Source organism: Falco rusticolus, chromosome 3 (genome assembly GCF_015220075.1).
Source record: "Falco rusticolus isolate bFalRus1 chromosome 3, bFalRus1.pri, whole genome shotgun sequence".
NCBI lineage: Eukaryota > Metazoa > Chordata > Aves > Falconiformes > Falconidae > Falco > Falco rusticolus.
Genome location: NC_051189.1, coordinates 71,571,534 through 71,591,487, shown reverse-complemented (window position 1 = coordinate 71,591,487; position 19,954 = coordinate 71,571,534). Strand labels below are relative to the sequence as shown.

The 19,954-nt window shown below is 43.5% G+C and overlaps 1 protein-coding gene across 1 annotated transcript in view; it reads left to right on the top strand.

Moving 5' to 3' along the window:
• The window catches only part of GABBR2 (gamma-aminobutyric acid type B receptor subunit 2), a 487,844-nt gene extending 477,386 nt beyond the window's left edge, over positions 1 to 10,458 (top strand). The window contains exons 18-19 of the mRNA XM_037381548.1: positions 1,210 to 1,327; positions 8,955 to 10,458. Of these exons, the coding sequence (XP_037237445.1) occupies positions 1,210 to 1,327; positions 8,955 to 9,120 (284 nt within the window). The 3' untranslated portion in view covers positions 9,121 to 10,458. The remainder of the gene's footprint in view (positions 1 to 1,209; positions 1,328 to 8,954) is intronic.
• Positions 10,459 to 19,954: the final 9,496 nt, after the last annotated feature.

Genomic DNA, 19,954 nt, shown 5'->3' with positions numbered 1-19,954 from the left:
TGCTCATTGATAACATACATATTCCTAGCATGCTGGGACCTCAGCAGTATTTGGGGCTTCCGAGTATTAGTAGAACAGAAAAGCAGCTTAAGCCTTCAGTACGTACTGGGTTTTTCATGCTATTTTCATTTTCTCTTCACTATTTTCCTGCTTTTTCCCCTCATACCTGTTTTTACGTTCAAAACCTCCAGTGTCCATTTCAAGAATTTACCTTTGAGTCCTCTTCCATGCTGCCTTATTGCCTGCAGCAGTCACTGTTTCTCTGTGTGTGTGGCAAACTGTCGGTGATGGATTTGGAGCTGCTCTGTAATTATTTATGAAAACTGTGCACTGTCCTCATTACTTAGATGTTTTCCATGTGACTTTATTTGGCTTAACAGGAGGAGACTTTGGAAAAGCAGCCAGGAACAGAAAGGATCCTCAGCAAAGACAGCCTTCCTAAAATGGCTGTGTTCGTCTGTGTTTCACAGGGGGACCGATGCCATAGCCTTCAGCACAGCTAGCCAGGGACTCCCGGGACACCCGGGGGAACCAAGTGAAGCTACCTACAGGGAAAATGATGATCTTCTATGTTATCACTATGCAGAAAAGAGAACAGCAGGAGAAAGCTTAATGAAATCATTAGCTGTCTTTCCTGCAGACAGCCTATGGACCAGTGCAACTGGTATAAATCATATTTCTGTGCTAAATGATAGCAGATAGTTACATGACAACACTCAATTGCTTATGTGATTGCAAGAGTACCAAGGTTTTGTACATCAATGAGATTGTAGTTTTTCTAGGAAAAGACTTAAGAGGTTTTCTTTGTATGAAAAGGTAACAATTTCTGAGTGTAAGATAATATGATGGTGCAGTTACACTAATTTTTTACACGGCCTAAGACTAGGTGACAGGGCATGATAGGGCTACACAGAGGTGGGAAACAAGGTTTGGTTTGTGTTTTTTTTTAAAGGGGGGGGGAGAAGCAGAGGAAGGACAAAAGATGGTTTGTCCCTTTTCTGTTTCTTCATGGTAGCTCCTATGAAGAAGCATGTAATTGAAAGCAGAAGCGTATGAAAGACTCACAGGGAAACCTGAGACTGTATTAGAGTACAGGCAGGCAGAGTTTACTTTGTGGCATTATGAACATCTGAGAAATTTTAAAATTAAACAATTTTAAAATGGTCATTTTGTTACAGTACAGTAAAATTGAATTTGTTGTCCTTTCAGATGGTGAGAAAGCCATTTTGAAAAATCATCTTGATCAAAATCCACCAGCACAATGGGGCTCATCAGACCCTTCCAGAACAAGCAAAGATCCTATAGAAGACATAAACTCTCCAGAACAGTAAGTATACATCATTACTTAATGGTACAAAAAGAGACACCCCTTGCTTTCTCAGGTATGCATGTGCTTGGCGTGCACACTTTCTACTTGTTTTAGCCATAAATTCCACCCTGGACAGCAGCTCTTTTGCTGATAAGACATTCATTTAAATTACTACATTTCGTCAAAACCCATATTTCTCTTTCATACATTTTTGTGGGAAGACCTTCACTGTAAACCCTTTCAGCCAGCTCCAGCCACAGAGAGAGCCTGTACCATCAGCAACAGATGTGAATGGCACCTCCTGAAGCACCAGTGGGCAGCAACATTGTACTGTAATGCCTCCCTGCCACCAGCTCACCGTCACCACCAAATTTAGAGGATATCAGGGGCATTGGATCCTAAGGTGCCCCAAAGGCAAACTAGCGTACTTCTTTTTTCTTGTCAGAAACATCCTTAACATGATATCTAAAGCTGTTGTAGTGAGTTACAGGACAAGCTGTGCTCAACCACCAATGTATATTAAGGAGAGAAGAGGATGTACATATGTGCACACACTTGTCATGACTGTTGTCAAAAGTCCAAGTCCTTCCACACATCAGCCAGAGGAGTTCATGGTGTACATAGCCATTTTGTTCTTTCGGTCTTAAGCTAGCTGGAAGTAAAAACAGTCTGAGGGCTTTTCATTGTTACCATAGCAGCTGGACCTGAGTTTTGGCATAGGAAAGCCTGAACCACGTAGTTTCCCTTAGAAACAGTGCTGTGGCTATAAGGAAAGGATGGCACAAAGCACTTGCTAGATTCATGGAGGGGAAAGAGTTCTATGGTATCAGCTTTTCTTTCCAGGAATCTATACAATAAACTCACATACTATCCTCTATGAGCTCAGCAGGGCCTGCTGTGGGCCAGAGCTTAGGGAAGCACCATGTTTGCTTGTCCCTGGGTCAGCTGTTTCTCCACAGCAGCCTAGTTACACGGGCACCACTTCATCAGGATCCGAGTTAATAGATGTCAGACTCCTGTTTTCTACATGGGCAACTTAAATGCTTATTTAAAAACAGAATAAATTAAACAAATTACTAGAATGAGTCACATGTTACATCAGTGACAGCAAACCTGATTTCAGATAGCAGTTAATGCCTTGTACTACCTGGTGCAGGAAAATAACATGGATTTCTGACTCTGTCCTTGCACTCAGAAAAAAACTCAACCCAAACCAGCACAGGAGCTAATCCACACACACACATGCACCAAAAAAGGCCCCAACTAGCTGAATATCTGGTTATTTCACAAAAGCAGAGCTCTTGCTGAGAAAGTTCTTCTGACTTTATGGGGTCAGCAGCATGTTTTAATGCATAGCTATTATGCCTTTTTCCAGCACCATTTGTCAGAAATAATGTAGTCTGAAAGCAGTCTCGTCTGCACGTGGCCTCCTTACATTAAGAGAGATGCTAAGAAAAACAGACACTCAGATAATCCAGTTCTCCCGATAGAGATTCAATACAGAAAAAAGATAAAACCATTTGGTGATGACAGAACTTCTTCTAGGCTAGTGGTAACTGATGAGAAGACTGAGATTTCCTAAAGGTCTTAAAGAGTGGGCCAGTACAAATCTGAGCAGTCACTGACATTTATGGAAAGAAATTAATAAAGGCCTGCTAAATCAAAACAGTGTCGTTCAGCACTGGCACAGCTGTGACTGTGCCAGGTCTAAAGATCAGTGTCTCCCCAGAGGATGTGTGGGCAGTTTGGGTACAAGACTCACACCACCCAGGCACACTGGACCTGCCAGAGAAGGGAAGTGTAGTCGTCTTCGGGACTAGGGTTTTGTGATTCTCTCTCTTTTACAAGAGACCGCCTTTTTCCAAGGTTTGTGCTCTTTAAGAAAATACTTCTGCACACACAGGCTTTTTTTTCAACTTACCAGGCAGCACTTCTGGCCTTCCATGGTTATTTACAGAAACATAGAATGGGTTGGGTTGGAAAGGATCTTAAAGATCATCTAGTTCCAACCCCCCAATCCAGCTGGTAGGAGGAGGATGGGTTGAGGTTCCCCTTCCCCAGCCCTCTTCACCAGCTTGACAAGCCTATGACCAAGGATGCTCTTCCCCTTCTCTGTCAGATGGGACCCATCAGCCCCCAGTAGACCAGGTTTTTCAAAGTGAGTCCAGTGGTCCGAGTAGCAGAACCTCTGCCTGTGGCACCAGCCCTGTAACCATTTGTTGATGCCCCAGATTCAACTGGCCCTTCCAAGCCCCTTCCCTTTGACAAGGAGGACTGATGAAAAAACCTGCCTGTGCTCCATTGTCCCTTACCACCACTCCCAGAGCTCTGTAATCCTTCTTGATACTCCTCAGGCTGCTCCTGGCTGTATCACTGGTGCCCAGTGGGACAGCAGCAGTGGGTGATGGTCAGTGGACTGATGCTGGTCTCTCAGTGACACCCCTGTCACGAGCCCCTGGTGAGCAACAGACCTCTCTAGAAAGCTCTAGAAAGTCAGGCCAGCGGACGGGGGCTCCGTGCCCCTCAGAAGTTGCCTGCTGCCATCACCTGTCGCCCTTCCCTAGCGCACTGGTGTGGCTCGGGGCAGGCCGGGCTGCCTCACTCCGCTCCAGCGCCTCCTGCACCTCCTGCAGGGCCAGGGCTTTCCTCGTCAGCCTGCAGGGCGGCCAAGTGGCTCTGCAAGGGCACCTCAGGTGTCAGGGGAAGGATTTTCCTCCTGCAGGTCCTTGATGTTGGGAGCTTCCATTTTCTGCGTTATTGTCCCCGCTCCCTTCTGTGTGTGCTGGTGGGAGAGGTTTTGACTATTTGGCCATGGGCTGTGGGTCCACTGCAGGCTGCGCTTGGAACCAGCTGTCTGACCACTTCTCAGCGTCCCTGAGGTGACGCAGCCTCCTCACCACCTCCTGCAGCTCGGCCACCTCTGCAGGCACTGCTCCAGCTGGGCACCTTCTGCAGGCAGGTCCCTGCCCCCGGAGAAAGGTTGAGGCAGTTCCCGCAGCCCGAGGCCTGCCCTGCAGCCGCTGCCTTCAGCAGCTCTGTCTGGGCAGAGGTGTTGTCTCTGCCGGGGTAGATGGCACAGACCCCCCTGCTGCTGGGGCTGCCGCCGTTGCTCTCAGATGAGTGCCCACCATGCTTGCCTTGAGGGTCAGTAGGATGAGCACCCTTGACCTGTGCAGATGGTCACAGAATGGTGTCCAGTTGCTGGGCTATGTGGACTTCAAGCCTCTCCACTTGGCCAGTGGAAGGTCCCTTCTTCAAAGCAGTGCCCTCCAGTGCCAGCTGCTGCCCCAGGCTCTGTTTGCCCAACCTGCTGGTAGCACCACCCAGGGCTGCCCTTTGTGGGAGTGGGGGGCTGGCCACCATCACCCCGGCCCCACTCACACCTCATCAGCTGCTCTCACAGGAGAGGCAGATCTCCCCTACACCCTAGGGTCTTCCAGCTTGGGAAATCCCCCCTTACTTATCTTAAGGTTGCATCAGTCAGCTTATCTGCATGGTGGCCACACAAATCTATTCGATATGATATCTCCTGTGACCCTTAAAAGATATTCTTCTGTGCACCTTCATTCCTGCACATGGTCCCATCTCATCAGTGGCTTACAATCATTGAATTAGGTTTTGGCACCTTAAAATTTATAGTGTTCTCATTTTAACAGCAACAATATATAACAGTCTTCCAGATCTCTGAGTGAAAATGATGACAGATTTCTGCAGGACCCCACTAAAACCTGCCATTTTGATAGAGTATGTCCTATATGTGGTCATTTTTGTAGCCTTTAAAGTAGGTAACCGCTGTGAAGCCACCTGGATTTTTTTTTTTTTTTGAGCTAAGGCTCGCTCTGCTTTTAGCAGCATTTAAAAGACAGTCAGATACCCTGCTGGAGCCAGTAATGACAATTTTAGTAACAAAAAATTCTTATAAAAAATGTTGGTTACGACTGGATTATTGCATTATAGCCACATGCCTTGGCATAAACATGCTCTGTTATTCAGTTTCTTCACTGGCAGTGGTTCGTATTACTCTATGTATGGTCCTATTCAAATCTGTCACTAAAATAAGGTGGATTTAGAATGGTTTACTTACTAGTACAACATCTTGCTTTACTGCAGTCTTTTAGAATTTCTCCAGCTTCCCAGCAGTTCCTAAAACTCAACATTAATGGGCTGAAGAATCAACTGAAATGATCCCTGAATGCTTAGACACAGTTTACACACTCCCACAGATCTTCAGATGTTTCACTGTAGCAGCAGTTGTCTCAGTCCCCCAGCTTACCAACAGATCTCACCAGTGGCTTTCTATAGCAGAACCAAAATATTTTTCGCATGACTCTGCTCCCTTTGTAGCATCGTGCATTCCCATGTGTATTGTATTGTATTCATATGTACATTGATACTGGAAGTCAAGTTTTTACTTTATTTTAATTACCCCTAATAAATGGCATTTCTGTACAGAGCTGAAGATATATGCCCTATTCTAACACAGTAACCTGATGAGTAGCTGCTCTGTGTGTGGTACACCACCTTTTCTTTCCATCTCCTTCAGCAGTTGCCTATAAGACTAAAACCACTAATACTAACCATTCCCTCCCCAACATACTTGACCATATATATGTGTGTATATATATATATATATATATATATATATATATGCTTTGACTTATATATATTGTATGGACAACTTGAAACAAATTTATATAATCACAGAATGGTTTGGGTTGGAAGGGACCTTTAAATATCATCCAGTCCAGCCCCCCTGCAATGAGCAGGGCCATCTTCAGCTAGATCAGGTTGCTCAGAGCCCCATCCAGCCTGACCTTGGATGTTTCCAGGGATTGGGCATCTACCACCTCTCTGGGCAACCTGTTCCCATTTTTTTCACCACCCTCATTGTAAAAAATTCTTCCTTATATCTCATCTAAATCTACTCACTTCTAGTTTAAAACCATTACCAATTGTCCTAGCGCAACGAGCCCTGCTAAAAAGTTTGTCCCCATCTTTTATATAAGTCCCTTTAAGTACTGGAAGGCTGCAATAACATCTGCCTGGAGCCTTCTGCAGGCTGAACAACCCAACTTTCTCAGCCTTTCCTCACAGGAGAGGTGTTTGATCCCTCTGATAATTTTTGTGGCCCCCCTCTGGACCTGCTCCAACAGGTCCATGTCGTTCCTGTGCTGAGGGCTCCAGAGCTGGATGCAGTGCTCCAGGTGGGGCCTCACGAGAGCAGAGTAGAGGGGCAGAATCACCTCCCTTGATCTGCTGACCACACTTCTTTTGGTGTGACCTAGGATTCAATTGGCTTTCTGGGCTGCGAGCACACATTCCCAGCTCACATCCAGCTTCTCACCCACCAGTACCCCCAAGTCCTCCTCAGCAGGGCTGCTTTTGATGCCTCCATCCCCCAGCCTGTATTGCTATCAGGGGTTACCCCAAAAGCATTGACAAAATGTGGTAGGAGTGGGGGAAGGGAAAAACCACTGATATTGAAGAAAGAAAAAAAATTACAGAGAGTGAGGTAAGGTACAAGATTTACTTTCAGTTAAGGAGAAAATGGCACATTTGTTTGGATTTTTTTACTTTTTTTGTTTTGTGTTCCTCCCTAAGAGTTTTACCTAAACTCTTAATTGTGTGCGAGTCTCCAGGCTACAGTCCTCTGCCCCAATTCCAGGAACCAAGTTTTCAAGTGAAAGTAAACTTTAAGTACAGTTAAAGGAAAATTTGCCACCCACTGCAGCCACCATTGGCATAGTCAAATAATCATGCTTTGTCCATGGTATGGCTAACACTTAAATGGGTGGGAAAAAAATCCCATTCACTGGATTATGCAACTGGATTCTCTTGGAATAGCTTCAAAAAGCTCTTTAATGAGAAGTCTGTAACAGTAGAACAAAGTAAGCATTTCCACTGGTGGGAAAATAAGCGCAAGCAATTCTGCGTTTGACCCTGCAACAAGAGACAGAATGACAATCCACAGCGTCAGGCTCATAAGGATTCAGCACATGGAAGCAGCGAGCCATGCCACCTCTGCACTTCTTGGGAACGAGGCATGATTTCATTGATAGCACCAGAAACTGTCAGGCACAGTAGCAAAATAACAATGAATGGATTTTCTTTAGACCCAGAAATGCATTGCCAGCACTACAATGATCAATGCATCAACACTGTGATTAATATTGCATCAAACTTTTAAAGGGAGGTTGGGGGAGGGGGAATGCGAAAGAGTTTCCTGACTTAGGCAGACTACAAATGTTTGCGCTACATCTCTGTATAAACAAGCCTGAATTTGTAGTGAAGAAACCAAAGAGAAGCAGCATTACATTTCTTTCCGTTTGAATTTGAAAGCTATACTGCTTGGTCCCCAAACAGTGCAATGGATGCCTTGGTAGCTGTCTCCGCTTCCTAACACAAAGCAAAAAAGAAATGTTTTTTTGAATCAGAAAGGCTGTCCAAAGGCAAGCTTTCAAATGTATACTTCTTATAAAGGCCTGTCTATGCACAGTCATTGTATCAGTCAACAGGGAAACACAAATTTGAAACTCTATTGTACTGATACAATGCTTTGTATGGGCATTTTTCTCCTGGGATCAAAAAGCCAGTCTTTGGTTCAGCTCTGTCACTTTGACATCTGCCTTCTCTTTAAAAAGTGCTTCTGTGTTTCAAGAGTGAATGTCTTCAAATGGGGAAGCCATACTGGTATGGTAACATCTTAATCACTGAAAACATCTCTAACAAACCTCAGCTGGATTTTGATTTTGTGAAAGGTGCTAGTATATCCTCAGCGTGGGGGTAGCAGAGCCCTTGTCTTATGGCACCATGCTCGTCACAAAAAGTGGTGAGTTGGGATATCTGTGAGCACAGTTTAGTATCCTTTCAAAAACAAACCAAAACCAAAACAAAAAACCCCAACAAATCATGGCGTCAATCTGCTTGGAAAATTGAATAAAGAATGCTGGGTTCCTAAATACTGAATTTTGGTGTGGGTGGTAGGTTAGACTGCTTTTAGCGTGCCAACTCCTCAGTCCCAAGCACTGTTTGTGGGAACTTGAGAGCATCCAGCACTTCAAAATCACAGACCTAAACTGCAAAAAGGAACTACTTGGAAAAAACCCATCAGTCTGAATTCTCTTCCTCCACACACCTGCGTCTGCCTTAGCTGGAGTTGCAAAAATGCTGTCCTTAGTTCTGACATCCTTGTGCTAAATGATGCATGGCTAAATCTCAGCCTGTGATCTCATGCATGTCTATGCAGTTAGCCAGCCGGGGCTCTGAATGGAATAGATCACTTTTCAAGGGGTGGGGGGTTGCTAAGCCATATGCCCTCATTGCAGACTTAAGGTTTTCCCTTTTTCTAGTATCAGCAGTCTGACAATTAAGCTGAAAGTGCCTGGGAATTTCAGAAGGTTGTGGGATGCTGAGAATGCATCCTTAGATTCCTTTGTTGTATCTAGCCTGTCAGAAAAATTCCCCAAGGGGAAATAACACTGTGGTGGCATAGCTCTACAGCAGCGAGTGTAATGCTCTTGGCATTAACCCTCTCTATCACAGCAGCAGGCACAGAAAATATCCTTGCAACAACCTGCAAGCACATCGAGCATGTAATGTATTACATTTTCCTCTTGGCTAACGCTCCTCTCTGTCTCTCTCGCAGCATACAGCGTCGGCTGTCTTTGCAGCTGCCGATTCTTCATCATGCCTACCTGCCATCCATAGGAGGAGTTGATGCTAGCTGTGCCAGTCCATGTGTAAGCCCCAGTGCCAGTCCTCGGCACAGACACGTGCCGCCCTCCTTCCGAGTAATGGTTTCGGGGCTGTAGGAAAGGGAGATCAGTGCTTCCTGAACTGCTTTTAAGTACTCAAATGACTGGACTAAACATCTGACCTAGAACTCTGCTACAAACATGTAAGTAACATTGGCTCTTACCACGGAGGAGCTACTGCTGAGGCCGTTCATCACAGGAGTGCCCGTGTAACTCGTGTGGGAAGGCAAAGGAGAAGGACACAAGGAGTTTGATCTGTAGCCTTATTCATGGAGTTTTTATTTCTTCACATACAAGTCACTGAAAAACGTTTCTTCCCAAATTTCTACTAGCAACAAGGAGGCTGGGAAATACGGATCTTGCAAAAAAGACACTAGGGAAAAAAACCCAACAAACCACTCAAATGTCACTGAGCTTTATGTGGCTGCTGAGAACATGCAATTCTATACTGTATCCATGTAAGAAAAGTACAATGGTTGAGCTATACCATATTTACTGAAATAGATACACTCATTTTCTCATTTTTACAAGAGTTGTGTTAAATTGCTGGAAACATTCTGCACTGGTTAGTCTTGCTTGTTTTCATTTCAGGGACGATGTTTGATAGGAAAGGAGGACTGTGAGAAATGATTCATCGGGTGTCATTGAGACTCTGCAGTGCTGTGAGCAGGGTCACCTCTAACTTGCAGCTGTACATAAAACCCAAGCAGAGGCTGAAGCTCCAAGCTCTGAGTTGTCACCAGCTGGAGAGCTGCTAGTTGGAAGCGGAGTGCTTCACCCTTCTCCAGGGATGATGGTAGTGACTGCTGACCATCTGCAGTTTCATTTTTAGCAGTTTCTGCACCTATTTCAAAATAAACACCACCAACCATAAGGTACTAAACTGTCTGGAAAAGTCCTAGGGCTGGTAACTCAAGAAGCTGAGTAGTAGATGGGTAGTAAAGTCTTAATGTCACAGGACGGATTGTTTTTCATAGTTTGTTTGAATTATGTCACACATAATTACAATCAAAATAATGTAGTGGACTTGGGGGGGGGAGGGGTAGGGCACAGCACTTTGCTGCTGCAGGCAAACCTGCAGAGCACATAGATGTGAATATACACTGTTTGCTTTGTACCTGCGTGTGTGACAGTGGTAGTGGATAAGAGAGAGGACAAATCAAATTCACCAACAGAATATTTTATCTGAATCGGAAGAGGACTGTGAAAAAACAATGGGTTTTATACATTAGCTCCATCCCCTGAACCGAAGTAATTAGGAGGAACTGTAGTGGCATATTATCTGGACCAGCACTGGAGCCAAACCCTCAGGCACAGGTGAGATACACATGCAGCTTCTTTTCCAAGGGACTGGAAACGTGGCACCTCACTGCCAGGGCTGTTTGCTAGGAGTATGGGGCGAGGGGGGGGGGGGGGGGGGGGGGGGGCGGGGAGCGGGGGAAACACATGAAGCTCCCACTGGGCTCTCAGTTTTCTTTGACCAACACCTGTGCACCTCAGACCGAACCTTTGGAATGACATTCCTACAAAGGTTTAGAAATCAGCAGTGACTGAAGCACAGCTGAAGAGGTTCATTAGCTGAGGGACTTAACCGCAGCTTTGACAAGCTAGCATAAATCTCCATTAAAAATAAAACACACCTCATAGTGGCCAAACCCAACATGAATATGTATCCGAATCTTACAATCAGGAGCATCACAAAATATTTCACTTGGCACATACAGTAAGAGAGGTTATGGAAATATCTGTAGCTTTTAGAACAAAAACATGTAAGTATAAACACAGATAAAATAGAACTCATTACTCTGTTTAAGCACTAAACACTGACGTTGTCACTCAATGTGTGTTGACAGTATTCTCTTGCTTTATTAATATCATCAGGGCCTGGTTTATTTTAAAAGGAATGTTAATTTTTAAAAAGAGAAAATTACAATATTGTATATAATGTATACACAAAGATCTCTGTAGAAATATTATTCCAACTTAGCAGGAAAAAAAAAATCAGAAGTATTGGACCATTGGAGGTGAGTGTGTGTGTGTCTGTAACTTCGTGAATACTGACTGTGTGACGTTTATTAGGTTTAAACCATGCAGTACATTCTTTGTCTCAATGATACTGTAGTTTCTCCCATAACATTTTTTTTTTTACTTTACTGCAGATAACAAGACCAACCAAGTGAATATAGCTATTTAATGTTTCTGTTCTTTTATACTGCAGCAAAAATGTACTGTAAATTTATGAAGAGGCTGTGCCCCAATGCCATTTTCCAATGATGTTAGTGCACAAATGCTTTAAACTAGACTGGAACTGCCAGAATAAAATGTAAATGAAGAATTTCTTGTATAACCTTATACTGCATGAGATCAATTTTTAATAAATTGTTGCAAATCTGTTTTTATGAATAAAATATATAAAACCTATCTTCTTGGACTCAGTGCTCGCTTCCCCCATAGCAAAACCATTTTAATGTGTGTGTGTGTGTGTGTATATATAAACATTCTATATATAAAAACCTCCCTGGAGAAGGAGGAATACTATTACAACACCACATTATAATAAAAAGTCAAAATGTGCATCCTAGTAGTTGGAGGGTTCATATCTAGAGAAAATAGATAGACAAGCTTCTGCCCTGAAATACAATTACTGCAGTATTTATGAGTGTAGTCTAAGCCCTTTTTCAAATGGGGAAATAATCAAACATATGCTGAACATTTACATCCAAACCACACGTAATACATCCACTATTCTCTTCTGCACCACACTGAGTGTGAATTCAGGAGAAAAAGATTTTACTATTTCACATAAATTACTGAAGTTGAGCGAATCTTCTAGCTCTATAGTAAAGTCTCTGCTTCAGCAAATGAGAAGTTTCAGAGAATAATCACCAATTGCTTCATGAAGGCAAACACTGAACCTCTCCATGCAGTTTCTCCACCAGCATGTGGTGGGTTTTGTGTCCTAAACCGGGTTCTTTTGCACCCCAGAACCGGAGTAGTGTGGGAACGTGGTGCCAGCTAGAGGAAAGAGCATTTTTAGTTGTTTGCTTTTTAACAGATGCCCGCTCAAGGCAGCACAAAATGACATAAAGCCCAAGAAGAGGGAATTCAGAACCACCAGAAATGTGTTTTCTGCAGATTTCTGATGCAGCTTAGTGGTCCCACCGAACACATGCAAAAGAGAAAATACCAGTAAGGAGTTAACAGCATGGATCGTGGCTCTCAATGCAGAATACCAGATGGCAGGAGAAACTCAGATACATCAAAGCTGATTCAAGAAAGGAAAAAAAAGTCTAGAATTACTTTAATGTGAAACGTATATTCAACCAGAAATTTTGGGAGGATGTGAACAGCTCAGAGTTGCACAAGAATAATGGGAAACTAGAACAAAGCAAAACATTGCTCTAAGAGGTCAAGAAAAAAAATGAGAGGTCAGGGAAGTAAGTTTGCTTGAACTGTTGAGTTTCCACAGTCACAGCAAATACACTTCCTATAAAATCACAAAATTGCTACTGAATTCATGGAAGATTACTAATGCAGCCCTTTTTTCAAATAATTAATAAAATAGACGTTGGTAAGGCAAGAGCAAGACAGGCACTTTTTCAGCTTTCTCTTTCTTTTAAAAGATATAACACCTTTTCTTAAAGGTTTATAATCAAATTTTTCTGGCCTTTTCAGAGCTTGTTTGTTCATTACGAAACCCAGCATGGTGTGCCTGTTCTCCCCAAGACCGGATTAGCGTTTCTGTTCCTTTCTGCTCAGGCTTGCTTAGCTCTGGAAGCCAGCCCAGCAAGACCTGTCCCAGCACTTCCACAGCACCCTATGGATATCAGCAGGGCTTTTCTGTGCCCTCATACCACAGCCCAAAGAATGGACCAGTGTGCTGTTCAACGAACTGACTCTCCCTGTCGCTGACTTATTTAACAGGGATTTTCTTCTCACTGGCTGAGGATACTGACAGGTTTGTTACCGTGGCTTTAAACATCATGATTTTTATCTGAGCTCGGTCTTCAGTTACTGACTGCCTTTTCCATCTCTTTAGATGGTGAACAGTACTTACGGCCATTACTTTAATACGCATGAATACTATTCATGAGTGCACTTTCAAGAGCACTCTGTCTCTTGAGCTGATCGGGATTCTGCCAGTGCGCTACTGCATTCACCACTACTCACTAAATGACATTGCAGAGGAGCAACAGAGGGTCTAGGGCTGCACTGCAAGAGTTGGGGAGGAGGTGGCCGGAGCCCATGTTGGGCTGCTGGCAAGGGCAACCCTGGGTGGCAGTATCATCATGTCAGTGTTGCCACAGACCTCTCTTGCCTGCAGGCATTTTGAGCCACCAGCTTTGCAAATTGCAACTGGTTTAAAATCTCTCCCCTAGTAAAGAGGCACTGAGGTGGGCCAAATGAACGGAAAGAGTGAAGAGCAGGCAGGAGAAGAAAGGTGGAAGAGGCATCTCCAGTCACTGAGCACGTCCTTCACCAGCCCCAAGAAAGTGGCTGCTACTGATGCCATCAAAGCCAAGCACCACACAAGATTTTAAACAAATTATTGAGCTTTAGAAGCTAAATTCAGTAGAGATCAAATAGATCTGAGGACAGGAGCAGGAGGTGGGAGTGCCAGTTATAGGTACCAGCAGCAAGCAGTCTCTGGGCTGGCTCACTAGCAGAAGCACAGCAGAAGGGAGCTCAGATGATCTTGAGCTTCAGGAGAAAGGACAGACACCTTCATGAGTCGGCAAACACAGGCTTTAACTAGAACTGAGGATTTTTATCTCCTGAGAAGAGGTTGTGCAGTAGGAGCCCTGTACCCACATGCGCTGGGTGCAAATTAAGTTGAGAGAAGTATCAACCACATTTACAACCTACAGCTTTAACCATATCACCCACCTACCTATTACTGCAGTCAGCAGTGTGGGATGGCTGCTTGAATAGGGAAGCTGCCACTGGTAGCAAACTGCCCCACAGACATGAAGTTGTCCATTCTGGCAAGTTGGTTTGGCTGGAAAATAGTGTGTGTGTTGCTGAGAGCACTGGCCACGGCAGGACACCAAGCAGGCACAAGCAGCTCAGCATTAATGGCCTGGAAAACACCATGAGGGCCAAGGCAGAGACACCCATGCTACCTCCTGCTTTGGGAATTTTTCATGCATCTACGTGCAAAACCCGTTCTGAGGACATAAACACACAAGCCATTCCCAGCTCAGAATTAATTCTCCTTTCCCTGCCACACAGTGCAAAACCATGAGCCTGCGCAACTGAACACCCCCTGTTTGCCTAGGCCTACGGGAAAAGGAGCATGAAACAGAAATGAAAAACTGGAAAAGAGTGGGCAGGAAATACGTGCATGGCTTTGTACTCATAGCAGTTACCCAAGTGGCTCCTACTCTGCCGGGTCTTAGGGTACTCCAGTATTTCCAAACACCAGGGACCCCTCCCTGCAGGCAGAGGGGTAGAGACATCGGTTCTACAAGAGGGAGGAACCTCACATCCTCAGCAAGTCAGTTAGCTGACATAATAATTAGTCCACATTATTAAGTCGTCTATCAACAGGTGATACAAAGCTGCACAAGCCTTGGAAGAAGAAAAAATTCCTCTCCAGCATATAAACATCCCTCTTTGGGAAACCTTGTGTTCCTATTACTTTGGACACATCTGTACAACACAGCACCAGCACAGCTGTTGCTACTCCAGAGAACAAAACTGTTCCTCCAACCAGAGCAACCCTTCATTTTATCCCCTACTAAAAGACCTGCTGAGAAAAGCAGACTGGCTGAGCATAGGTCAGCTTCTCTTCAAGAAAGGTAAAAGGAAGCAAAGTCTTAGTTGCTCATTTTAAAGGCAGTCACATTTCCAAAGTTGTTGACTCTCCCTATGATGAGTGGCAGGTGGAGGGACACTAACAATAACGAGGGGGCAAGGACAGGAGCTTCACACTAGGGCTCTGGAGGGAGGGTGACAAGATAGATAATGGTTAAAGGTTAAAAATTCCATAATCCGCACAACTCACCTCACCTCTAAACACAGGAAAGAAATCCTCTTTGGTTTATACTTAGGTCACTGAAAGACACTCTGAGCAAAGTAGCAGAGCTAATGGGAGAAAAGGGGGAAAAATACCAAAACAACGAACACACACATGCAAGAAGGTGGCTCGAGAGTCATAAGATGCAACTGAACAAGGAACTCAGCTGCAATCAGTTCTGAGGAAGACACATCAGTGTCAGCATCAGATATGAGCACCCCTAGCAAAAGATAGTCACTGTCATCCCACAAAACTAGCTGTACAAATGAAGCTGTAAAAATTGTCAGAACTGAAGCCAACACTATCACTAACTACCTTGGTGTTGCTGGTAACTAAAATGGGAGCGACTTTCCTCCAAATTTTGACCTCAGCTTCTAGTAGGCTCAGAGTCTGAAATTTAATTTAGTACTTCGGTAGCTTTTGTTAGTACTGGAGGGCTGCAGGAGCATGAAGTTTTCAAATTACCAATCCTTATGAAAATTTTACAGAAAATGGTTCTTACACACACAGAGAAACATGTTTTTTCACTGGACTGCCTTAGTCAGGGTGTGGGGAGAGGGCATATCTCACACTATGTATACACATTTTACTGTTTTCAGAGGCCTCCACAGAACTTCCCATTGTGATTATAGACTCTCCAAGTTGAAAGTACAGCTGAAAATCTGTCATACTGCTGTTGAAATAAGAAATGTTTCTCTAATAAGTGCCCCCATTCTTTGAGGACCTTTAAGTCTTTTCCCTCCCCCTCTCCTCAGCTGATATTCTATATGTACTGCTTCATTTCAGTTCTAAACCCCAAGAATTTATTTACCTAAGAATTAACTGACATTTGAACTTAAATAAGCAATTTATGATGATAGTGAAGCTCAGCATAGCGGAAAAAAATGCATAAGTTGTTCTGACATGTTCCGTGCAAACAAATGAGAACAGTACTTGCTACAGTTCAAAACTTTCAGGGGTATTTCGCTGGGACAAATTAAAACAATTTCAAAACAAAATCCAGTAAATGTATCCCAGGTTTAATTGACCATTGAGTTAGAGGACAAAGTCAGCCCTCCGTTATCCTTGAGCGGCCGATTCAGGTTGCCACAACCTGGGATTAAACCTGACTGCTCCACCCGCTGGGCTTTGATTGCTCACTGCTAACTAAAGCTGCCCTCATCGCCACAAAAAAAGGCTTGTAAGTTTTTGAAGGTGAACAAATTCACTGTGAAATTCGGAGTAGCAGATGTGACTTCTCCATAGAACATTTCTTGCTTTGTGTTAGCCTACCACTCCTCCCATCCCATTATGCTCCTTACAATATTGGCATTTGATATAAAACTACTCCTATTAGGGACAAGCAAAATTGTAATGAGGGTAGAAAGTCATATGAAGACGTTCATTTAATGGGTCTGTGCCACCGCATTTCAGTATTAGGAGTGGTGAAGCGATGAATTCAAACACATCTCCCGGCGTTGAGCATTGGGTTATTTGTTTTCTCATGGGATGTGCGCAGTTGCATTAGATGTCCACCAATTCCTCTCAACAGAAGTTTTCTTCGCACTTTATTCTAGCCTGATCCCCAGGCAGCAAGACTCATTACTCCTCTCTGCTTCCAGACTTTAACAAACTCTTCTGGCTGAGTCTTAAATATACCACGAAGGTGAAACCTCTCCATCCTCCTGCACCTGCTCAGCGCTTAGGCAGGCAGTGGCCAGGATGTTCAGCAGACAGATCCTCTGCGAACGTTTCCCTGCAATGCAACATGCAGAAAGGCTGCACTGTTGGACACACCCCTCTCCTTTTCTTTTCAGCTTTTTTAACAGTTTAACTCCATGTGCTATTTCCATTGTTCTTTGTGTAGTTTTTACCAATGGTGGAACATCTGACAAGCTCAAATCCTTCTGCAAAGCCTGTCAGTCCTTACTTGAGAAATCATTAGAAGCAAACACTTACTTCAGGAGTCCCAGATGTGACAAAAATAGTTTCAAGAATTAAAAAGTGCCTATTTTAATACAGTCTCCTTTTAAATAAGCTTTCTATTTTTTCCCAGTGTACGTCAGCAATCATCAACCACTCATTGTCTTCTACAAAGAAGTGCGCACTCAGCTCCATTTCAGACCTCACAGGCATGCTTGCATTATTTTTTCATACCCCTTATTTTCTACCCCTTTTATATACATATATACATATATAAATATATATGGTCATGTTGCTGATCTACTGTTTGTTTGTTTTCAAGCAAGACAGAAACAAAATGAACTTTCCCATATGGAGAACACCAACGACAGAGCACTCACGTCTGTGCCGTACAAATGCTCAAGTACAAACTGCTTCTCCTCATCCAGCATGCAGAGTGCATAGCTCAGGCTGCGCGGGTAGAAGCTTAGAGCTTCAGACAGATAAAGGATAATAAAATGAGCTTGGGCCTCATTAACTTACCCTGTTGATGTGAATATTAACATAGATTAAAATTCAAGCTCCGAAAAGAAAACACAGTCCCAGCCCTCATCACAGGCAAACTGCAAGCAGTAATAAATTCCCTGAATTAATTTAGTTCCTCATACTCTAAAGCTACAGTAGGACACTCTACATAAAGGCCTTCTCCACATGGTTTTTAAAGTTTTGTAGCCAAATGCAATTTCAAGAATTAAATCTCTGGTTATGCACTTTACTTATGGCTTTAATGAATACTCTGCTGCTCTGGCTGCATACACAGAAAGAGTCTAGGAAGGCACTTTTCTTTCTTTCAGGACCTAGTTCAGCATGATATGCATGAAAACGTTTATGAACGTATCAGAATTTAGACAACTTTGCTCAACTTAATTTAATTGGGTATATTCAAAATGATGAAAAGATGTTTCTCGTTAATTTCTCTCTCTTTCCTTTACTGATACTCAATTCTTTTACTCTGTTTCAAGTAGATGTTATATTACCCTCATTATGATTACACTACTAGCACTACACTAGTCATGCAAATACTCTTCATCTACTTTCTCTTTTCTACTCCTATAGGGGAACAGTGTTTACAGTATACTGTTTGTACTTAGTAAGAAAAACTAAGGTGAAGAAAGGATTTGTTGGGTTTTTTGTTACTTACACTAAAAACTTCATGTTTATCATGGAAGTTCAAAAAGTGTTTAACACCAAAACAAAGGGAAAGAGATTTACAGAGATCATTAGTTCCTCCAAAAGTCCTTTCCAGTCTTAAACTGGCCCTTTGGTACGCATCACCCTCTCCCTGGGGTAGGAAGTTCATTATATGCAGCAGTCATCAGTGATCCTCAGCCCAAAGCTTTAAGCCATCTTTTAGCTCTGTTAATCCTAGTCACCAGCTTATTATTTAAAAAGTACTTTCCTCAGACTTCACTGCCTCACTTGACTCCCATCATGAGATTCCTCTACTACACCACATGAGACTGCTCTCTTCTTTCCTGACATAGCTGGCACGGTGAGACACTGAAGCTGGTTTTACCCTCAGCCTTCCCATGCTGAGTGTACAAGCACCCTTGGCCAGGGGCATTTTATTCATTATGGAACTGCCCCTCCTCTTGGGGATACATCTCCATGTTTCTCCACTTACATGCCATGTTGTAAGCTGCACCGTGTAAACTGTGGTGGTCTAAGATAGGTGTCTGTTCCTGCCTCTGTGACAGAGAAGCTTCCTATCAGTAGCCCGTATGTCCCAGTAAGACAGCATTATGCCACGAGAAGGGTAGAGTAGCCCATCATATATTTTCCAGGGATGTATTTACTTAACTGGCAAAGATATTTTTTGACATTTGTGGTACATCAAGCAACACACTGCTTTGTGTACTGTAGTTTTCTTTATATCTAATACACAGATCACTGGCTTAGCATACAATGGATGCCTCTTTGCCGATGACAGTCCTCTGTCATATATACCTTCTTCCTGGCACTTTTCCTGATGCAATTGCTGTGGGCAGAGTTGCACTTCCCTGAACACAGACCTTTCTGCATAGAAGCATCCCACTATCTGCGAACTTGCTTCTGCACTTCCCAGGCAGCCATTTGGCTACCCATAAATTACATTATTCTTTCTTACCCTATCTACCTAGCATCCTCCTCGCTTTTCTGCAGTCCTGTTTGTGAGAGTTTGTGGCTTCCGTACCTAAGAAGTCTCTTATGCATTTATATGACTATTCACTTTCCTTTCTTTGGGCTTCTTTGGTGGCCAAACTTGTCCTCACAGCTGCCAAGCACATCTGGACACCTAATAATTTGCCAGACTACTGGCTGAGCCCTTCTTTTGCAGGTGAAATGGCATGAATCCTAAGAAAAACTTCTGTCAAAGAAGTAAGCTAAAACTAGTTTATCAGTGTTGCTGTTCCCAGTGGCAGGCTACAATTGCATTTACTGGTGGATGACTGCTATCAGGACTTAACTGGGTTGTGTTTTGGGCAGTTCTGAGATGGGTTTGCCTATGGTTGCAGAATTACTAAAGGGCTAGGAACAACTGCTTAGCTTGTTCTTCTTTTTAGCCTGAAGCTGACTGCAATTATAAGGTTTAACTGTATACAGTAAAGGTCTAAGAAAACACCGTGACCATCATGTAACTAGTTCAGCAACAAGGAAGAGTGGCCAAACAGACTGTTTAGGAAGATAGGATAACCCCTCTAAGCCAACCCAGGACTGGAGGAACTCCTCCTGGTGAAGAATTTAGGTGACCAACAGCTCACCACAAGCCTTCTCTTCTGGGGGAAATCTGGAACTGTTGACCTTTAGGGCCCAGAAGGGCACAGGAAAGGCATGCACAAAAGCCTACAAAAATTTCTTGGTGTCTAATGCAACAAAGAAAAAGTGATATTTCTTTCATCTCAAATTGTGCAATCACCCGAAAAAACATGTGTTTGCTGCTCTTTTCCCATC